Source organism: Salmo salar, chromosome ssa20 (assembly GCF_905237065.1).
Source record: "Salmo salar chromosome ssa20, Ssal_v3.1, whole genome shotgun sequence".
NCBI classification, from domain to species: domain Eukaryota; kingdom Metazoa; phylum Chordata; class Actinopteri; order Salmoniformes; family Salmonidae; genus Salmo; species Salmo salar.
The window spans coordinates 35,553,187-35,575,936 of record NC_059461.1 but is presented as its reverse complement, the minus strand read 5'-3'; the positions used below and the strand labels follow the sequence as shown (position 1 = coordinate 35,575,936).

General features: G+C 42.0%; 1 protein-coding gene across 4 annotated transcripts; it reads right to left on the bottom strand.

The window, feature by feature from the left end:
- Positions 1–2,033: 2,033 nt before the first annotated feature.
- Positions 2,034–21,505, bottom strand: LOC106580507 (transmembrane protein 150A). 4 transcript variants are annotated; one of them, XM_014161656.2, is made up of 9 exons: positions 21,401–21,481; positions 20,032–20,162; positions 19,511–19,773; positions 19,201–19,248; positions 18,949–19,035; positions 9,646–9,713; positions 6,266–6,393; positions 5,190–5,367; positions 2,034–3,319 (listed from the first exon to the last, which is right to left on the bottom strand). In XM_014161656.2, the coding sequence occupies exons 3-9, from the start codon at positions 19,573–19,575 to the stop codon at positions 3,021–3,023; spliced, it is 873 nt and encodes a 290-aa protein (XP_014017131.2). In that variant the 5' UTR covers positions 19,576–19,773; positions 20,032–20,162; positions 21,401–21,481; the 3' UTR covers positions 2,034–3,020. The 4 variants fall into 4 exon arrangements, with proteins under 4 accessions (XP_014017131.2, XP_014017132.2, XP_014017130.2 ...); XM_014161657.2 differs by having other exon boundaries at positions 20,083–20,162; XM_014161655.2 differs by lacking the exon at positions 20,032–20,162 and having other exon boundaries at positions 21,401–21,505.
- Between the last annotated feature and the right edge of the window lie 1,245 nt (positions 21,506–22,750).

Sequence of the window (22,750 nt, the reverse complement as noted above, 5' to 3'; positions counted from 1 at the left end):
GTGAACTAGCTTGTCCTGCGTTGCATATAATCAATGCGGTGCCTGTTAATTTATCATCGAATCCCAGCCTACTTCGCCAAACGGGGGATGATTTAACAAAAGCGCATTCGAAAAAAAAGCACAATCGTTGCACAAAATGTACCTAACCATAAAACATCAATGCCCCTCTTAAAATCAATACACAAGTATATTTTTTAAACCTGCATATTTAGTTAAAAGAAATTCATGTTAGCAGGCAATATTAACTAGGGAAATTGTCACTTCTCTTGTTCATTGCACAAAGTCAGGGTATATGCAACAGTTTGGGCCGCCTGGCTCGTTGCGAACTAATTTGCCAGAATTTCACATAATTATGACATAACAGTGAAGGTTGTGCAATGTAACAGCAATATTTAGAGACTTAGGGTTGCCACCCGTTCGGTAAAATACGGAACGGTTCTGTATTTCACTGAAAGAATAAACGCATTATTTAAACCAAATTGAGCATGTTTCATTATTTATTTGAGACTAAATAGATTTTATGTATTATATTAAGTTAAAATAGAAGTGTTCATTGTTCATTCAGTATTGTTGTAATTGTCATTATTTATAAAATAAAAAAAACTCAGTACTGGCTTTTTTTGGACATCCAATAAATCGGTATCGACGTTGAAAAAAATCATAATCGGTCGACCTCTATCTGAGACGCTCTATAAATACATGCCGTGATCTCAACATGTACAGTATCTCACTCAGCACATTAATAACAGGCTTTGAGAAGTCTTATGGCGATTGTATTGCCCACAGTATCCAAATCAGGCTTCCAAGGAACCAGCCTGGAATCCATCTATTTTCTTTCTCTCTGCATTTTTGGGAAGGGCCTGTAAAGTAAGCATTTCACTGTTAGTCTATACCGGCTGTTCACAAAGCATGTGACATAAAATTTGACTTGAAATAGTAGATATCCCTATAATAAACATGTTTTTTTTCTTCCAAATAGGACAGTTCAATGAGTCATATTTGCACCTTTCAAAATGGATTGTAGCCAGTGGAGGCTGCTGAGGGGAGGATGGCTCATAATGGCTGGAACGGAAGTAATGGAATGGCAAACTCCTGGAAACCATGTTTGATACCATTCCACTCAAGCCATTACCACAAGCCCACCCACCCCAATTAAGGTGCCACCAACCTGTGATTGTAGCCTATCAGTTGACTTACTTATAATCGTGTACATTACATGTTGTACTATAGCTAAAACTGCAGATCAGAAATTAAGAGCAATGTGTTTAACTATTCATAGAAAGGTCTCAAACACCTCGTAAAATGCAGAACTCCACTACTCTGGGATACTTCACTTTGGCGGATGAAATGGCCATTACCGTACCAAACAAAGATTGAAAACAGTAAGGTGACCTCATAAATTTTTTTTTTTTTAAAAGCCATGTAACCAGTAGGTAACAAGTGAGAGAAATTCAGAGGCAACATGAATAGGCAATATAAAACAAATCAAGCAAGAGTGATTGAGACGCAGAGGTTGCCCCAGTAAAAGAGGGGCAGAAGAGACCAGCAGGTTTGTGTGAGCATTCTGTTAGCTAGATAGATGTACATAGCATTTCATACATCTATAAAATGCTATCTAGGGAATAACTAATATAAAAACTAAACAGAGCTATCATTTTAAACAATAAGAAATCAAGTCATATCACTTGCCCTTTTGAGGCAGCTATTAGAGGTCTTGGGCAGGTAGTGTGCACAAAATGTGTAAATGTTCTTGCCAAATGACATTGCTAATTTCACAAATCCTTCTACAGTTCATTTATACTTGATTGATCAATAAAAAGGTGTGCGTACAACCTGTTCAACTTGGTCTCAGGGCTAATCGTATTATTCTGTATGTAAATCTGAGACCTCAATTATGTTAAGTTACATTATGAATGGAATAGCAGTCGTACAATATGATACAAATTAGAGGACGTATAGTATCATACGTGTTACCCGGTCGTACAATAGCATTCAAATTGGAAGACATAACTTATCATACTTCTTGGAGGATGTATAGTATTGCACATCTTTATTTGAGACCAGGTTGCTTGTTGCACCATAACAAAGGAAAATTAACATTGGCAGTTAGGGGAACGAATGACAAAGGTTAGGTGGATTTGGTTACATTTACAATCAGGGTTAGCTAAAATGCTATAGTTGTCCCTGACGTTTCTAAAACATGCAACCTTTGGCTTGCTAGTCTGTCGTGGGTTACGCCCAACCATCCTCTTCGACCAACCTCCCTACTTTAGTGTGTGTCAAGTAACTAAACCATTAGTAGGCATCATACATCTTGAAGGTGCTCAGAAATACGTTTAGTACATTTCATATTGCTCTGAGGCCAGGCTGAACTGTCATGTACATAACGGTATACAATCTATAGTTCCACTTCTCAAACATTCAATATTTTCTATTACGATGCTTTAACATTGGCAGAGTAGACAAAAGAAAAAAACTCAGTCTGATCAATCCAAAGACGCACTCTACTCTCTCATTCAAATTGTAGCGTGCAGAGTTGAATGGCATGAGAGACCGGGCCCCACCACAAGCCATGGCCAGGTAGAGGAAGTCTGTAAAATGTGGCAGAAAAAAAAAACTAAAAGTTGGCATATAAAATAAACCTTATTTTGTGTCTGTCATCCCAACATGACAAGGATGAACACTGGCAAAAGCCTCAGTGACCGTTCAAACACTGATCTTTAAGAAAGACGGTATCATGACAGTGTGCAGAGGCCAGTAGCCATCTTGGAAACAGTCACAGTATCATCACCCCTCATCATCCCAGATATTTATTCTTTGTGTAAGTGTGAAGTGAAGGAAATTCGACCGTAGTGGAGAAGCGGATGGCTTATTAAAACACAAAAACCCAATACAGCAATACCGACCCGGTGTGTCAATCATATCTTGTGATTTTCAATGTCTTGTCTCCTCCCTCTGGCTGGCCAGTGCCATCATTGACCCCTGCTGCCTGTGTGGTGATCTCCTTGACCCCAGCAGAGCTACAACATGGCTATGCTCTCTGGGGTGCAGTTGAGATGGGTGGATGTGCTGCTTCCTCCAGGGGACTTTAGGCCCTTGGCTCCCATGCTCAGCGACATGGCCCCGGCTGTGCCGCCCATCATGACCCCCGAGTGGTGGTGGGTCTGCTGCAGGCCAACCATCATGGTGTCGTTGGTGACTGTGCCAAACTCGTAGGTGAAGGTGCCGTAGAAGACAAGGATGTCCACGGTAAAGACCCACTCGCAGATGGCTGCTGCGTGCTGGAGAACAAAGCTCTCGTGGATGAAGAAGATACCACCTGGGAAAGAGTTAAGGAGATGCAACAGCCCCATCGATGGAGGAAGAAAGGCCACATCAATAAATCTATGGATGTGTCCCAAATGGCACTCTGTCATGACTCTCCTGTGACGATCCAAAGATCAGGTTACAATGGAGCAACTTCCACAGATCCCTCTCACCCGCAGAAGGGAGAAGGGATTGGTTTGGGGGTTTTATGACACCTCACACCAAATCGTAAATTGTATGCACCAGACGACTCTTTTTGGTCTCTAGTATGGGGGATTGGAATGTCTCTGTTACAGGGACATTTTGCCACCCAAAAACTAACGTCCAAAAGTGAACACTGGGACAATATATTTCAACATCCGAATGTGGGGAATGATGAGATGGAATATGGGAAATTAATGTCTATCATTAAAAGAAAGGTACAAAAGCGATATAACAAAAATATTGTAACTTGAAGAGCTTTCACACTGTGTATATCAGGTTTACATCCTTTACGTTGTGTAGGAAATAAAGGATGAAGAGAATATTTTTGTTAAGATAGGAATGTGACTTTAGTTTTCTAAGGAGATCATCATTTTTGATTATGTTTTGGCCCATAACTAGCCACGCCCGAGGGAGCTCAGAGAGCGTGTCAGTATGACGGAAATGCTCCTTTTTAGCATTGTGTATAAAAGATTGAGTTAAGAATTAACATACCAGACTAGGACTCAAGCTGCAGCTAGGTCTCCATTGGGTCACGACCCTGAAAATCAACACGAGTTGAAGACAACGAAGTAGCCTCTAACAATCAATGTTACAGTTGAGTAGCTGTTGTAAGTACTGTATCTAAGAAAGTGAATTTAAGTAGAACCATCCGGTTATTCTCTTCAAATCATCGTCAACTACACTGCTCTCATCACAACTCTGGGAATCATCGACACAGCTGATTAGCTGTCCTCAGAAGACCACTCTTCCAGAACGAGTGAAAGTAAACAGACAACTAACAATTAGAGCGTTACACTTACAAACTAAGGAGAAGGCCCAATCGAACCCTTTTCAAAGGCCTGGGTCCAACAGAGATACAAGTCAAAGGAAGACCTTCAACATGTAAATACATGCATTATTGCTTACCCAAAACGGGTGGCAGTTCAGGGCAAGGTATTAGGATTACTGTGAGCATAGTTTCCAAATAAATCCAAGTGTTGTCTCGCCTTAACTCTATCTTTTTTAACAAGTGTCATATTGTGTTAGTCCGCTAGGGATCCATTTTCATCGTATTACGTTTCTAATCAATAACCTATACCGTGCGTGTATATCCTGCGTTATCATTTAGTTAGTAAATAAATCAAATCAATTTGTGTGGTACAGAATGATCAGTAAGACTTGGGTTTGTGCAGATTCAAGAAGTCTGCAACATTCAGAATGAGACTAATATGAAGTAATGATTAATAACTTATCGATATAACACAAATTGAGTTTCATTCGGGAGATGGCAACTCTATAAACAACTTCTACCGTGGTGCCCCAAATTCCAAATGAGTTAATAGTTACATGATCAATTTAATATTGGGTAACAATTAAACATTGTTATTTGTCGAATCAACTGTCATCCCATTAATGAAAGTCACGTCACTACACTATGTAGTGCAGTATTTTTGTCCAGAGCCCCATTCATCACAGACGACTGACAGGAACTAGACTACCGCTTACGCGGTTTCACAGACTAGCCATTGCAAGGCTTCAATACAGAAGAGAAATTACACATCAACTGTGTTTGATTGAAATTACATGACGCTATGGTGACATGATCAGTCACCTTTTATTAAATGGTGGAATCCATCATGACCAATATCTAGTAACCTACCCCCACCCCTCCACCAATCCCAGCGAGTCCGGAAGGATACTAAGGACAAGTGAGACCAGGGCTCCTGCGGCCAGCGCCACGCGGACGTGTGCCATCCAGTAGTCGAGGGCGGTAATGGCCATCCGGTAGGTGAGAACACACTGCAGGCACACGAAGAGCAGACCCGCAGGGAATGCCACGCCCGCGCCAACGTAGTGCAGAGACTTGGCATGGTCAACCTGCCCAGGGAGGGGGGTAAAACATGTTAATCCATTTATTTATTTTTTGAGATTGAAAACAAATTTTTATATACAAGTGAAGCCGCTCCGAATACCCAAATTCCATTGCTTGTCCCCCTGAACCCACCCACAAGACAAACTCACAAACGTCGCTCACAACAAAAGGGAGCTAACAAAGAAACTTTAACAACCAAAACAGAAAGGGGTTCTGAAAGGCACCCATGTGGGTGCACACTGAAAGTTGACAAACCCACTAGTAAGGGGTTATAAAAAAGACACCCACCATGGATGCCCACTAGGTTTGCCTCCAAAAAGACAAACAAAAAAAATAAAACAGGATAGGGAGTAAAAAGAATATGGAGCAAAACAAAAAAAAACACCAAAACTCAGGCTTCTTTCAAAACCACACCTCAGCTTACATGAAGTGTAGCTCTCCCCAACATCTCTCAAGCTCGCCTGGAGCACCTTGACCAACACAGGTGAAACACCTTCCCACTAATGGGATAGCAACCAGCACAGGTGTAACATACTGACTGATGAGGTGACACCATGTGCTAACGAGCTATAGGTGCTAAAGTCCAACCTCAAAACATAAATAGAAAAACCAAAGCCTTTAACACCCACTCCTGCCCACCCACACCCCTTGTTTTTAACCAATAGACAAATATTAGACAACACAGGGAATCAGCAGGAGAATATAGCCACCACTTGATAATTGACAAAACTGTAAGTTGCTCTGGATAAGAGTGTCTGCTATAAGACCAAAATGAAAAATCATGGTGGGGTTTAATTGACATCAAGTCATTGGGATAATACAGTCACAGCTGGAGAGGGACTGGTAGCAGAGATATGGAATCAAGATGTACTGTATGTCTAGAGAAGAATTGGAGTGAATCACCTGGAAGTTTCCCACCATGACCAGTCCTACAGCGTTGGTGCAGCCAGACAACAGGGCGTTGGTGTTAATCCAGCAAGCGTGGCTGTGCTCAATCACCTGGGCATAGCGCAGAAGGCACACCATCACCACTGGGGGGAGAGCAAGAGAGATGGGATGAAGAGGAGCACAGACAACGGCAGCAGAGTGAGTGGTGATAAATAAGACAGAACAGGAAGTAATGGAGAAAGGTCATAGATGATAAAAGGGGGGATGGCAATAATGGCAGAAAGGCCACATGCATTATTGATTGAAGACCAGAGCCCATTTCAAGCCCTTCTGCACATACTGCTGACTAGTGGCATACACCGATTTGCTATATAAATCCATCTAGGCAGGCAGACAAGATCAGTTAGGCCTATATAGGAAATTCTTCTAAATATTTGTTTTGATAAAAGTTCACATTATACCTGTGGACTCAGCACCCATTTGCTGTGTCATGGTGATAATGTACTAAAAAGGAGATTATGTGAGGTGATATTTCTTAACACCAATGACAAAAAAACTGATATAAATATACATTCTAGGTATTTAATCACCACCTTCAGATCGTTATCACCATGACACAGCAAAAGTATTATCTGCACTGTTGCACAAACAACCAACCTCTCGAATGAGCCAATGATCATATTTTGGCGATATTCCTACTGAGATAAAAAAAAATATTACGCCCACCCAGCAGACTGTCGACCAATCGCTTTTATGTTGTCATGCGGTTGCTAAGCTAATCATCATGCAATCCCTTCTCAAAGTCAGTGTATATGTAAAAAATTGCTATTTTCCTTGAAAGTACGTATTGTCACGATTCGAAAGCTATACGACACTACAGATGTCAAGTAATTTTTTTCTAGGGGGTAGATCAGCTTTAATATTGATGTAAACTAGAATCTATCTGCAACGTAATTGTCTGCATCATTTAAAATCCCCCATACACAGTACCAGTTTGGACACTCATTCAAGGGCTTTTTTTTTTTTTTTTTTACATTGTAGAATAATAGTGAAGATGCCAAAAATATGACACATACGGAAAGTGTTAAACAAATCAAAATATATTTTAAACTCTTCAAAGTAGTCCCCCTATGCCTTGACAGCTTTGCACACTCTTGGCATTCTCTCAATCAGCTTCATGAGGTAGTCACCTGGAATGCATTTCAATTAACAGGTGTGCTTTGTAAAAGTTAATTTGTGGAATTGCTTTCCTTCTTGTGTTTGAGCCAATCAATTGTGCTGTGACAAGGTAGGAGTGGTATACAGAAGATTTACCAAATAGGGCTAAGACCAAGTCCATATTATGGCAAGAACAGCTCAAATAAGCAAAGAGAAGAAACAACAGTCGATCATTACTTAAAGGCATGAAGATCAGTCAATTCGGAAAATTAAGAACTTTGATAGTTTCTTCAAGTGCAATAGCAAAAACCCTCAAGCGCTATGATGAAACTGGCTCTGAGGACCATTACAGGAAAGGAAGACCCAGAGTTACATCTGCTGCAGAGGAGAAGTTCATTAGAGTTACCAGCCTCAGAAATTGCAGCCCAAATAAATGCTTCAGAGTTCAAGTAACAGACACATTGCAGACACAACACATAACAGACAACATCAACTGTTCAGAGGAGACTGCGTGAAATCAGGCCTTCACGGTTTAATTGCTGCAAAGAAACCACTACTAAAGGACACCAATAAGAAGAGACTTACTTGGGCCAAGAAACATGAGCAATGGACATTAGACTGGTGGAAATCTGTCCTTTGGTCTGATGAGTCAAAATCAGATTTTTGGTTCCAACCGCCGTGTCTTTGAAACGCAGAGTAGGTGAATGGATGATCTCCGCATGTGTAGTTCCCACCGTGAAGCATGGAGGTTTGATGGTGTGGGGATGCTTTGCTAATGACACTGTCATTGATTTATTTAGAATTCAAGGCATACTTAATCAGCATGGCTAACACAGCATTCTGCAGCGTTACGCCATCCCATCTGGTTTGCGCTTAGTGGGACTATCATTTGTTTTTCAACAGGACAATGACCCAACACACCTCCAGGTTGTGTAAAGGCTATTTGACCAAGAAGGAGAGTGATGGAGTGCTGCATCAGATAACCTAGCCTCCACAAAGTCACCCAACCTCAACCCAAATGAGATGTTTTGGGATAAGTTGGACCGCAAAGTGAAGGAAAAGCAGCCAACAAGTGCTCAGCATATGTAGGAACCCTTCAAGACAGTTGGAAAAGCATTCCAGGTGAAGCTGGTTGAGAGAAGGCCAAGTGCAAAGCTGTCATCAAGGCAAAGGGTGGCTATTTTGAAGAATCTCAAATATATTTTGATTTGTTTAACACTTTTTTGGTTACTACCTGATTCCATGTGTTATTTCAAAGTTTATATGTCTATTATTCTACAATGCAGAATAGTAAAAAGAGAAAAACCCTTGAATGAGAAGGTGTCCCACATTTTGACTGGTACTGTATATACACTTTTTGTTATCATTTTCCTTTATTTTCTCCTAACCCTACCACCCCTCCCCTAATTGGAGTAAAATAATGGACAACAACACTTAGGCTTCTACATACATTTTACAGACAATGCATTTTACAATAGTCATTTTGTTTTTAATCCCATCCTTCAGCTACCCTCAAATCTAATCTCTGAAGACCATCCAGATGGCAAGTTAATTATCTCACATCTGAGAAAAGATTTGTAATGTTGTACTTCTTGTTGCCGAAATTCGTGCTAATGTTGGGTTTCAGCGAGTGCCCATTGACGTAGCATGGGCAAAGTTTCTGCCGTTCCGAATGTTAGACTCCACTCTGAGGCACATCAATCTGCAGGTTGAACATGGTGAGATTGTAGAGTCCTAAATATTTAGCGGTAAAGTCACAAACTGCACTAACTACCTACGTTACATGCTGACAATGTCTTTGGTTTTATTGCATGAAGCTACGTTAGCTAGCTAGCTACCTAGCCAGCCAGCAGAGCAACCATTGCATTGTGGATTTTGTAGTAGACTTGAGCTGCTACAGATTGTCACAACAATTTTACTACCAACCTTATAACCGCAAAATGAAACATTTGTTTGCCAAAAAAAAAAAGTGTTATTTAACACTGTAAATTAAAGGAATGAGTGGTTTTGGGTGGATTTTTCCTTTGACCTCCAATACGTCACTGATGGGTAATACAAAGGGCACAGCTTATTGTCAGTGTGAGTGATGACAGAAGAGGGGCTGCATCCCAAATGACACCCTATTAATCCCTACATAGGTCTCTGTTCAAAAGTAGTGCACTATGGGCCCAGGTCAAAAATAGTACACTAAATCGTGAATAGTTTGCCATTTGGGATGGAGAAGAGGCTCTTCTTACCCATGAAGCCTCCGACGTTCCCGATCAGACTGAACAGACAGCTCTCAGGGGGGAAGGAGCCACATTTACTGTACGAGACACAAGAGGGATGAAACAACATGTCACCCAAAACGCATAAGGAATCCACTCACAAGTTGACTAGGCCTATATTATGACCATGATTAAAATGTTAGGAAAAGGCATGCATGACAAGGTTGTTACTATTTCACCATTTCTCTTCTGGTATGGTTACAAGACTGTAGATGAGTGCATTATCAGAGAGCGAGAGTGAGTAAGAGCGAGAGAGACCCTTATTGACAAACAAAAGCAGTCTTCTCATGCTTGGTTGATTTAAAAAAAAGCTTTAGAATCAATTTGGCATGAGGGTCTGCTATACAAATTGATGGAAAGCAGTGTTGGGGGAAAACATGGCATTATAAAATCCATGTACACAAACAAGTGTGCAGTTAAAATTGTCAATAAACACATCTCTTTCTTCAGGGCCAGGGGGTGAGACAGGGATGCAGCTTGAGCCCCACCCTCTTACACTGAGTGTACAAAACATTAGGAACACCTACCCAACATTGAGTTGCACCCCCTTCTGCCCTCAGAACAGCCTCAATTCATTTGGGCATGGACTACAAGGTGTCGAAAGTGTTCCATAGGGATACTGGCCCATGTTGACTCCATTGCTTCCTACAGTTTTGTCAAGTTACCTGTATGTCCTTTGGGTGATGGACCATTCTTGATACACATGGGAAACTATTGAGCGTCAAAAAAACAAAAAAAAAAAAACAGCAGCATTGCAGTTCTTGACACAAACCGGTGCACTTGGCACCTACTACCATACCTCATTCAAAAGGCACTTAAACTTAAACTTTTGTCTTGCCCATTCATCTTCTAAATGGCGCACATACACAATCCATATCTCAATGCTTAAAAATCTTTCTTTAACCCATCTCCTCCCATTCATCTACAACAGTGGAGGCTCCTCACAGGAGGACCATCCTCCTCAGTGAATTTCAGAAACATTTTAGTGACTTATTTTTAACTAAATATAAAGTCACGTCACCAAATCATTCATTAAAAACACACTGTTCTGCAATGTACGTCTTCGTTACCTCAACAGCACTCTGTAGGGTAGCACCATGGTGTAGCCGGAGGATAGCTAGGTTCCATCCTCTGGGTACATTGACTTACAGTTGAAGTCCGAAGCTTACATACACCTTAGCCAAATACATTTAAACTCTTTCACAATTCCTGACATTTAATCCAAGTAAAAATTCCCTGTCTTAGGTCAGTTAGGATCACCACTTTATTTTAAGAATGTGAAAGAGGATCACCACTTTATTTTCAGAATGTGAAAGAGCTGGTGTAACCGAGTCAGGTTTGTAGGCCTCCTTGCTCACACACACTTTTTCAGTTCTGCCCACAAATTTTCTATGGGATTGAGGTCAGGGCTTTGTGATGGCCACTCCAATACCTTAACCTTGTCCTGAAGCCATTTTGCCACAAGTTTGGAAGTATGCTTGGGGTCATTGTCCATTTGGAAGACCCATTTGCGACCAAGCTTAAACATCCTGACTGATGTCTTTAGATATTGCTTCAATATATCCACATAATTTTCCTGCCTTATGATGCCATCTATTTTGTGAAGTGCACCAGTCCCTCCTGCAGCAAAGCACCCCCACAACACGATGCTGCCACCTCCGTGCTTCACGGTTGGGATGGTGTTCTTCAGGCTTGCAAGCCTCCCCCTTTTTCCTCCAAACATAACAATGGTTATTATGGCCAAACAGTACTATTTTTGTTTCATCAGACCAGAGGACATTTTTTGTCCCAATGTAGAGTTGCAAACCGTAGTCTGTCTTTTTTATGGCGGTTTTGGAGCAGTGGCTTCTTCCTTGCTGAGCTGCATTTCAGGTTATGTCGTTATAGGACTCGTTTTACTGTGGATATAGATACTTTTGTACCGTTTTCATCCAGCATCTTCACAAGGTCCTTTGCTGTTGTTCTGGGATTGAGTTGCACTTTTCACACCAAAGTACGTTCATCTCTAGGAGACAGAACGCGTCTCCTTCCTAAGCGGTATGACGGTAGCGTGGTCCATTGGTGTTTATACTTGCATACTATTGTCTTTACAGATGAACGTGGTACCTTCAGGCATTTGGAAATTGCTCCCAAGGATGAACCAGACTTGTGGAGGTGGACAATTTTTTTGAGGTCTTGGCTGATTTCTTTTGATTTTCCCATGATGTCAAGCAAAGAGGCACTGAGTTTGAAGGTAGGCCTTGAAATAAATCCACAGGTACACCTCCAATTGACTCAAATGATGCCAATTAACCTAAATGATGCCAATTAATCAGAAGCTTCTAAAGCCATGACATCATTTTCTGGAATTTTCAAAGCTGTTTAAAGACAGTCAACTTAGTGTATGTAAAATTCTGACCCACTGGAATTGTGTATTATAAGTGGAATAATCTGTCTGTAAACAATTGTTGGAAAAATGACTTGTGTCATGCACAAAGTAGATGTCCTCACCGACTTGCCAAAACTATAGTTTGTTAACAAGAAATTTGTGGAGTGGTTGAAAAACGAGTTTTAATGACTCCAACCTAAGTGTATGTAAACTTCCGACTTCAACTGTAAATACAAAACCTAGGAGGCTCATGGTTCTCACTGCCCTTCCACAGTAATTATGACAACTTCCGGAGGATGTCTTTGAGCCTATCAGAGATCTTGTAGCATGAAATGACATCCACCCAAATCAAAGGATCAGAGAATGAATGTAGTACTGAAAGTCTAAGCTGAAGCTATCTAGCACTGCAATGCATGTTGACTCAAAGAGAAAGACAGTAGTTGAACAAAGTAACAAAACTGGGATAAACATATCTGAATTTGTCCAATAGAAACTCTCGTTTGCAACTTTTGGACTAATGATTACACCCTAGATCAGCTAGATGCAGGCAAGAGTGTGCAAGGCGGTATTGAAAGTGTCACTGTGTCACCTTGATTACTCAAGTTTCTCTCTCAACCTGTGCACAGACGTTGCAAACTTTTCATTGGCTATGTTGTAGCAACCTCTTGATGGGTATAGGGAAAATTCGAGTACCATGTAGTAGCCTAAACCTATCGATGTCATATTGAGCTCGGTGAATGGAATATGAATTAGTCCTCCAATATGCTGTAATAGAAAATAAGCATTAATACATTTTTAGAAAATGTAATTAAAATGAAACAGTAATACCTTATTTACATAAGTATTCAGACCCTTTGCTAGGAGACTCGAAATTGAGCTCTGGTGCATCCTGTTCACATTGATCATCCTTGAGATGTTTTGAGAACTTGATTGGAGTCCACCTGTGGTAAATTCAATTGATTGGACATGATTTGGATAGGCACACACCTGTCTATATAAAAAGGTCCCACAATTGACAGTGCATGTCAGAACAAAAACCAAGCCATGAGGTCAAAGGAATTGTCCATAGAGCTAAGAGACAGGATTGTGAGGCACAGATCTAGGGAAGGGTAACATTTGTTTTGAAGCATTGAAGGTCCAAGAACACAGTGACCTCCATCATTAAATGGATAAGTTTGAAACCACCAAGACTCTTCCTAGAGCTGGCCGCTCAGCCAAGCTGCGCAATCAGGGGAGAAAGGCCTTGTGGAGGTGACCTAGAACCCGATGGTCACTCTGACAGAGCTCCAGAGTTTCTCTGTGGAGAACCTTCCAGAAGGACAACCATCTCCGCAGCACTCTACCAATCAGGATTGTATGGTAGCGCGGCCAGACTGAAGCCACTCCTCAGTAAAAGGCACATGACAGCCCCCTTGGAGTTTGCCAAAAGGAACCTAAAGACTCTCAGACCATGAGAAACAAGATTCTCTGGTCTGATGAAACCAAGATTGAACTCTTTGGCCTGAATGCTAAGCGTCACGTCTGGAAGAACCCTGACACCAACCCTACGGTGAAGCATGGTGATGGCAGCATCATGCCGTGGGGATGTTTTTCAGCAGCCGGATCGAGGGAAAGTTGAACGGAGCAAAGTACAGAGAGATCCTTGATGAAAACCTGCTCCAGAGTGCTCAGGACCTCAGACTGGGGCAAAAGTTCACCTTTCAACAGGACAACGACCCTAAGCACACAGCCAAGACAATGCAGGAATGGCTTCAGGGCAAGTCTCTGAATGTCCTTGAGTGGCCCAGACAGAACATCTCTGGAGAGACCTGCAGCGACACTCCCATCCAACCTGACAGAGCTTGAGAGGACCTGCAGAGAAGAATGTGAGAAACTCCAAATACAAGTGTGCCAAGCTTGTAGTGTCATACCCAAGAATACTCAAGGCTGTAATCGCTGCCAAAAGTGCTTCAACAAAGTACTGAGTAAAGGGTCTGAATACTTATGTAAATGTGATATTTTTTATTTAATACATTTGCAAACATCTTAGAACCAGTTTTTGCTTGGTCATTATGGGGTATTGTGTGTAGATTGAGAAACGATTTAATCCATTTTAGATTAAGACTAACGTAACAAAATGTGGAAACAGGCCAATGGGTCTATATACTTTCCGAATGCACTGTATATCAATGAATTGTCGAGAACACTCGAACAGTCTGCAGCCTTACCCTACTAGACTCGGAAATCAAATGTCTGTTTGCAGAATATCTGGTGTGTCAGTCCCCAACCAAGAAGGGCCTACAGCAGCACCTAAGCTTCTGCACAGATTCTGGCCCTGACAGTAAATTTCAGGAAGACAAAAATAATGGTGTACCAAAAAAGGTCCAGTAGCCAGGACAACCATTTTCAGTGGTATTGTTAACAAGCACACCCACATAAATTAAAAACAGGTTCAGCCCCTGGTTTGACTGTGATCTTGTAGAGTTACTCCACCTCAAGAATTGCATTTAGCGAAAGGCTTGGCATACGCATACTTAGGCTGACTGGCTCTCGTTCAGGCAAATTAGTAATAAGTGCACTCCGGCTATCCGGTTACTTAAAGGAGAAGTTCTCTCTCTCCGTGGGTCTAACCCCAAGAAGTTCTGGTAAACGGTTAACGACCTGGAGAATAAGCCCTCCTCCTCACAGCTGCCCATGTCCCTTAATGTTGATGTGGTTGTTACTGACAAAAAGCACATGGCTGAGCTCTTTAATCACCACGTCATTAAGTCAGGATTCTTATTTGACTCAGCCATGCCTCCTTGCCCGTCCAACATTTCCTCATCTCCCACCCCTTCTAATTCGACTAGACCCAATGCTTCTCCCTCTTATCCCCCTGCCCCGCTACAAAGTTTCTCCCTGCAGACGGTCACTGAGTCCGAAGTGCTAAAGGAGCTCCTTAAACTTGACCCCCCAAAAAAACATCTGGGTCTGATGGTTTAGACCCTTCTTTAAGGTTGCTGCCCCTATCATCGCTAAGCCTCTCTCTCCTTTCTGGGGAGGTTCCCATTGCTTGAAAGGCAGCCATGGTTCATCCTTTATTTAAAAGGGGGAGATCAAGCTGATCCTAACTGTTATAGGCTTATTTCTATTTTGCCCTGTTTATCTGACTGGCTTTCTTGATGTCTATAGTATTCTCTCTGGTATGCAATCTAGTTTCCGCTCAGGTTATGGATGTGTCACTGCAACCTTAAAGGTCCTCAATGATGTCACCATTTCCCTTGATTCTAAGCAATGTTGTGCTGCTATTTTTATTGACTTGGCCAAAGCTTTTGATGTCTCTGAGGGGTCTTTGGCCTGGTTTGCTAACTACTGCTGTCAGAACATCTGCTGTCTCAGCCACTGCCTGTCACCAAGGGTGTACCCCAAGGCTCAATCCTAGGCCCCACACTCTTCTCAATTTACATCAACAACATAGCTCAGGCAGTAGGGAGCTCTCTCATCCATTTATATGCAGATGATACAGTCTTATACTCAGCTGGCCCCTCCCTGGATTTTGTGTTAAATGCTCTATGACAAAGCTTTTAGTGTCCAACAAGCTTTCTCTGCCCTTAACACATCCAAAACAAAGGTCATGTGGTTTGGTAAGAAGAATGTCCCTCTTCTCCCAGGTGTTATTACTACCTCTAAGGGTTTAGAGCTTGAGATAGTCACCTCATACAAGTACTTGGGAGTATGGCTAGACGGTACACTGTCCTTCTCTCAGCACATATTAAAGCTGCAGGCTAATGTTAAATCTAGACTTGGTTTCCTCTATCGTAACCGCTTCTCTTTCACCCCAGCTGTCAAACTAACCCTGATAAAGATTACCATCCTACCCATACTAGAATACGGAGACGTAATGTATAGATCGGCAGGTAAGGGTGCTCTCGAGCGGCTAGATGTTCATTACCTTTAGGCCATCTGATTTGCCACCAATGCTCCTTATAGGACACATCACTGCACTCTATACATGTCCTCTATGGTTGAGGTCTGTGGTCCACTCACCAACCAATAACTCACAAAAAAAATGGCACAAACACCCAATTGAGACTACATGCAGAATTCTGCAAAAATACACTTGTGTACAACAAACAATGTATACAGAGCAGAATTAGGACTTCACCCACTAGTTAACAAAATCTAGAAAATATATCTTAAATTCCACAACCATCTAAAAGGAAGCGATGCTCACACATCCTATGACAAAACCATCACCTACAGAGAGATTAACCTAGAGAAGAGTCCCATCAGCTAGCTGGTTCCGGGGCTCTGTTCAAAAACACAAACCCCACAAAGCTCCAGGACAGCAACACAATTAGACCCAACCAAATTATAAGGCGGCAAAAAGAAAACTATGACATACTGGAAAGAACAGAGCAAACTAATGCTATTTGACTGTAAACAAAATACACAATACCTGACCACTGACTGACAAAATAGTCAATAATTCCATGTAGACTCAGTGAGCATAGCCTTGCTATTGAGAGAAGCCGCCATAGCCTGTCTTCTCTACAGAGCCAGGTCTGCCTCTGTGCCCACCAAATGAGGTGGACACTGAGCTGCACTTCTTAACCTCCTACCAAATGCATGACCACATTAGAGATACATATTTCCCACAGACCCACAAAGAATTTGAAAACAAACAAAACATTGATCAACTCCCATACCGGTTACATGACCAAACCAGCTTCGTGCGTGTGCATGTTGAGTTTGTCTATCCCCACCAGGCGCAATCAGGACACGCACTTTGAAATTTCAAAATTAACTCTGAACCAACTATATTAATTTGGGGAAAGGTCAAAAAACACATTAAAACATTCATGGACATTTAGCTAGCAAGCTTGCTGTTGCTAGCTAATTTGTCCTGGGATAAAAATATTGGCTAGTTATTTTACCTGAAATGTAGTCTTTTTTTTTTTTGCTGGACCGTTGTAGAGTATCGGCCCATTTTTAGTCACAACATTGTGTGTTCTATACTCTGACAATTAATCCACAGATTAAAATGGAAAACTTAGTTAGTTTAGGTTGGCAACCAACTTTAAGATGCACTACTGCAACCAACCGGACTGGAGTGTTGACCTCATTCATCTTTCAATCACCCACATGTACAGTGAGGGAAAAAAGTATTTGATCCCCTGCTGATTTTGTACGTTTGCCCACTGACAAAGAAATGATCAGTCTATAATTTTAAATGCTAGGTTTATTTGAACAGTGAGAGACAGAACAACATAAAAATCCAGAAAAACACATGTCAAAAATGTTATAAATTGATTTGCATTTTAATGAGGGAAATAAGTATTTCACCCCCTCTACAGCAGAAAGATTTATGGCTCCCAGGTGTCTTTTATACAGGTAACGAGCTGAGATTAGGAGCACACTCTTAATCTCTTACCTGTATAAAAGACACCTGTCCACAGAAGCAATCAATCAGATTCCAAACTCTCCACCATGGTCAAGACCAAATAGCTCTCCAAGGATGTCAGGAACAAGATTGTAGACCTACACAAGGCTGGAATGGGGTACAAGACCATCGCCAAGCAGCTTGGTGAGAAGGTGACAACAGTTGGTGCGATTATTCGCAAATGGAAGAAACACAAAAGAACTGTCAATATCCCTCAGCCTGGGGCTCCATGCAAGATCTCACCTCGTGGAGTTGCAATGATCATGAGAACGGTGAGGAATCAGTCCAGAACTACACGGGAGGATCTTGTCAATGATCTAAAGGCAGCTGGGACCATAGTCATCAAGAAAACAATTGGTAACACACTACGACGTGAAGGACTGAAATCCTGCAGCGCCCGCAAGGTCCCCCTGCTCAAGAAAGCACATATACATGCCCGTCTGAAGTTTGCCAATGAACATCTGAATGATTCAGAGGACAACTGGGTGAAAGTGTTGTGGTCAGATGAGACCAAAATGGAGCTCTTTGGCATCAACTCAACTCGCTGTGTTTGGAGGAGGAGGAATGCTGCCTATGACCCCAAGAACACCATCCCCACCGTCAAACACGGAGGTGGAAACATTATGCTTTGGGGGTGTTTTTCTGCTAAGGGGACAGGACAACTTCACCGCATCAAAGGGACGATGGACGGGGCCATGTACCGTCAAATCCTGGGTGAGAACCTCCTTCCCTCAGCCAGGGCATTGAAAATGGGTCGTGGATGGGTATTCCAGCATGACAATGACCCAAAACACACGGCCAAGGCAACAAAGGAGTGGCTCAAGAAGAAGCACATTAAGGTCCTGGAGTGGCCTAGCCAGTCTCTAGACCTTAATCCCAAAGAAAATCTGTGGAGGGAGCTGAAGGTTCGAGTTGCCAAACGTCAGCCTCGAAACCTTAATGACTTGGAGAAGATCTGCAAAGAGGAGTGGGACAAAATCTCTCCTGAGATGTGTGCAAACCTGGTGGCCAACTACAAGAAACGTCTGACCTCTGTGATTGCCAACAAGGGTTTTGCCACCAAGTACTAAGTCATGTTTTGCAGAGGGGTCAAATACTTATTTCCCTCATTAAAATGCAATTTACAAAATTTTTGACATGCGGTTTTCTGTTTTTTGTTGTTATTCTGTCTCTCACTGTTCAAGTAAACCCATCATTAAAATTATAGACTGATCATTTCTTTGTCAGTGGGCAAATGTACAAAATCAGCAGGGGATCAAATACTTTTTTCCCCTCACTGTATATGCTCCTAAAAACCAATGAGGAGATGGGAGATGCAGGACTTGCAGTGCGTCAAGTGGCTATTTTAGCGCCTAGCTACGCTAACACTCATTGATGCGCACAAGCAGTTTTGATGAAATGACTGAACACGTGTACATCATTTTGCAATGCTCACGCACAAAACGCAGCAGGTGTGGTCAGCATGAAAGGTGAGAGAGAGCAAGCGAACGAAGGAATGTGAGACCTGATTAGTGGGATGTCCTGTATGGTGCAACACGTCTTAGGGAAGCCTGGCCTGGCCATCTCCTCTGTACATGTCACATTGTAGGACCTGCACACAAGACACAATTTTGGGAGGGAATTAGCCCTTTTTTGTTCAGTCAAGCAGATGATATACTGTAGAATCAAGTCAATGTAGGCTATAAATCCAAAGACAAAACGGGGTCTTCTTTATTCCCACAAAGTTTAATATGAAACTCACTGAAGGGTCACTCACCAGTTCTCCACAGGACAAACGTGATGATTCATCACAGCCATGGCGTAGCTGTGGGGGAAAACAAACACATCAATGACTTAAAATCACAACATTATGGACTGGATTCCTGGACATATATTAAGACTAGTCCTGGACAAAAAATGTTAGATTCTCCATTAAGCATGCTTTTTTAAATCCAGGACTGGGCTTAATCTGTGTCCTTAATCAGTGTCCAAGAAACCAGATATCAATGTTTCTCTGTCAATCACTTTGTAGTACACCCTTAGTAAGGAAGACAAATGTAACTGCAGCCTAGTATTTGAGAACTCACACTATCCATATTCCTGTGATGGAGAAGGCAGAGAGGCTGACAGGCAAGACGATCCAGGCAGTCATTGGACTCGCAGTGTGCTGTCTTTGTTCAAAGCATGAGGTAGAGGAGGGCTTCAGGCTGGACAAGGCAGACAATGAGGGGACAAGGTGGGGACACTAACAGGCAGGGAGGACAGACATGGGGGGGGGGGCATGAGAGGAGGACGGGGGGATGGCACACTGCTTGTGTTATGCCGCTCGATGCCTGCAACCAGCAGCTGTCTTTACCACAGAGCAGGGAGTGGAACAAAAGGCCAAATGTGAGCAGAGGAGAAAAGAGGGGCAAGGGAGAAAGAACAATTAGGCATAGTATTTGTAGTTTATTTTTCAGTAGGGTGACTTCACTTTCTTTAGTTGCCTGAAAAAAATGTCAGACATCAGGAATTCTAAAATCAGGTATCCTTGGTCTAGGAAAATCACACCACAATAACATTTAACCGTTTCTTAATTTAGCAGACACTCTTATTCAGAGTGACTTACAGGAGCAATTAAGGTTAAGTGGCTTGCTCGAGAACACAACAGATTGTTCACCTAGTCGGCTCAGGGATTCGAACCAGTGACCTTTCGATTACTGGACCAACGCTCTGTCAAAATCACCCTGTTAGTATAACCTACAGAAGAAAACAAAATCTGATTGGTCATTGCTATACTAAAATTAGTGTGTTGACTGACATAAGCAGTGTCATTTTGCATAGTGTGCAGTTTAGGCCTGTACAGTTTCAACCTTCGCTCAGACTCACAGGGATTAGAATGAACTAAGAATGATCACACAGCAACTAAAACAAGCTCTTGGTTTTCCATGATCACATTAGAAAAGACTAACCTAAGTCTTAAAGGGGTAGTTTAGTTTTCAAGTAGTACTGTAATACAGTATATTTTATACAATGTGGGGGGCGGTAGAGATACTGAGCGCTCATCTCCATGACAAATGTGAGAGGCCATTGTTTCCTGATACATTTACACAGGGAAGAGATAATGGAGAGGTTCATGACAGAATATTTCCTGTCTAGGCTTGATCAATTTCCCCATTTAGCTGGATATCTCTTCTCAAGTCTCACATTGACAGATGTTTCAGCTACAGAACTCCGGGATTTGAACGCCCAACCCCCACTGTTACTGAAGCATCGGACTTGGCTAGGGCAGGGGTCCCTCTCTATCGTGCTAGGCTAATTCATTTGAGGTCCAACTGCAGCAAGCAACAATAATTGGGTTATCTAGCAGACTGATGTTGAAACTGAGTAGCTATGATCCATTGTTGCACTGTGGCTGGCATGGATGATCAGATTATCATTGTCAGAACACCGGCTGTTAGCCAGCAACGTTAGCTAACCACTAGCTAGCTAATTAAAGCTAGTCTCAAATGGTTGGCAGTACACCCTGCAAGTGTGACAGGTAAACTAGCCACCTACCGTAGGATCAAATGCATTACCTTGCTACCAAGAGTAGTTAATGCATTTGATCCTATTAACGTTACATCGTTCCTCCTAGTTAGCTAACGACATAGCATCTTGTTTCGCTAACCAACGTTAGTCCATACGCAAACGAACGTAAGCCAACTAGTCAACACTGCTACTAGCTAACAAGTTAAAGCGGGGTTGGGTACCAGTAACGCTGCGGTAAAGTGTGTTCACTGACAGACAGCTGGTTTATGCCGGCTAAATAATTATTATCCCCTTTCTCCAAAGAAAGTAGCTAGCTGGCGGGCTGGACAACTTAACAAAAGAGAGGGGTTAGCGGTGCCTGACTGGCTAGTTTTGACACCGCATACAAGTTAAACGTCCACAACCGTAGCACATATAATGAAAACCACTATATACATAACCCAGATCCCGCTATTCCCACCACGAACCTCAACATTGGTTTCCCTTTAAAACGGGCCCCTCCACTCAATCGTGCGTGCCACTCCTCTTCTTCTTCTGTGGGTTTTATGGCGGACTACTACCTCAAAAGTTGTATTGCCGCCACCAACTGGACGGGTTGAAACCAAAACAAGGTACAAAAAAAATCCATAGTGATTGTGAAACTAACTTAATTCACCAAAATAAAAATAGTACATTGACAAAACAAAACTCCCACTTCTTCCTTCTTTCAATTCTCCACATCTACCTTCTCAGGCTCTAGGACCTGAGGGTGGTACAGCTTGTGACAATTTTCCATGTAACTCCTTTGCCGAGAAATCTTTCAGCCCCAGGAACCACTCCGCCACTTCCACAATGATTTCTATCTTCCTGGACTTTCTCTCCACCTTGGCAGTGCCATGTATCACTCTAGCTATAAAGGTAAAAAGTCCACCTTCCTAACCTTTAAAATGTCAGGATCCTGCATCCTACAGTGAAGGCCTATCAAATCAAATCATTTTTTATTGGTCACATACACATGGTTAGCAGATGTTATTGCGAGTGTAGCTAAATGCTTGCGCTTCTAGATCCGACAGTACAGCAGTATCTAACAGGTAATATTCCACAACAAACCTAATATCTAACAAATTCCACAGCAAAACCTAATACATACAATCTAGTAAAGAAATGGGATAAGAATATATAACTATATAATATATGGATGAGCAGTGACAGATCGGCTAAGATACAATAGATAGTAAAGAATAGATAGTGAATGTAACGGCTGTCTGTGGAAAGAGTAGACCAAGGTGCAGCGGAGTTAGTGTTCATCTTGAATTTTAATAACCGTAAGAACACTATACAACAAAAACAGGAAAACCGACAGCCAAACAGTCCTGTCAGGTACTAAACAGAAACAATCCCCCCACAAAACCCAAATGGAAAAACAGGCTCCTTATGTGTGACTCCCAATCAGCAACAACGAACTACAGCTGTGCCTGATTGGGAGACACACGGCCCAAAACAAAGAAATACAAAAACATAGAAAAATGAACATAGAACGCCCACCCAATGTAACACCATGGCCTAACCAAAATAAAGAACAAAACCCCTCTCTATGGCCAGGGCGTTACAGTGAAGGATGCGGTATACATTAAATACATATGAGATGAGTAATGCAAGATATGTAAACATTCTTAAAGTGGCATTATTAAAGTGACTAGTGTACCATTTATTAAAGTGCCCAATGTCAAGTCTCTCTGTGCTAGTGGTGGCTGTTTAACAATCTGATGGCCTTGAGAGAGAAGCTGTTTTTCAATCTCTGTCCCAGCTTTGATGCACCTGTACTGACCTCGCCTTCT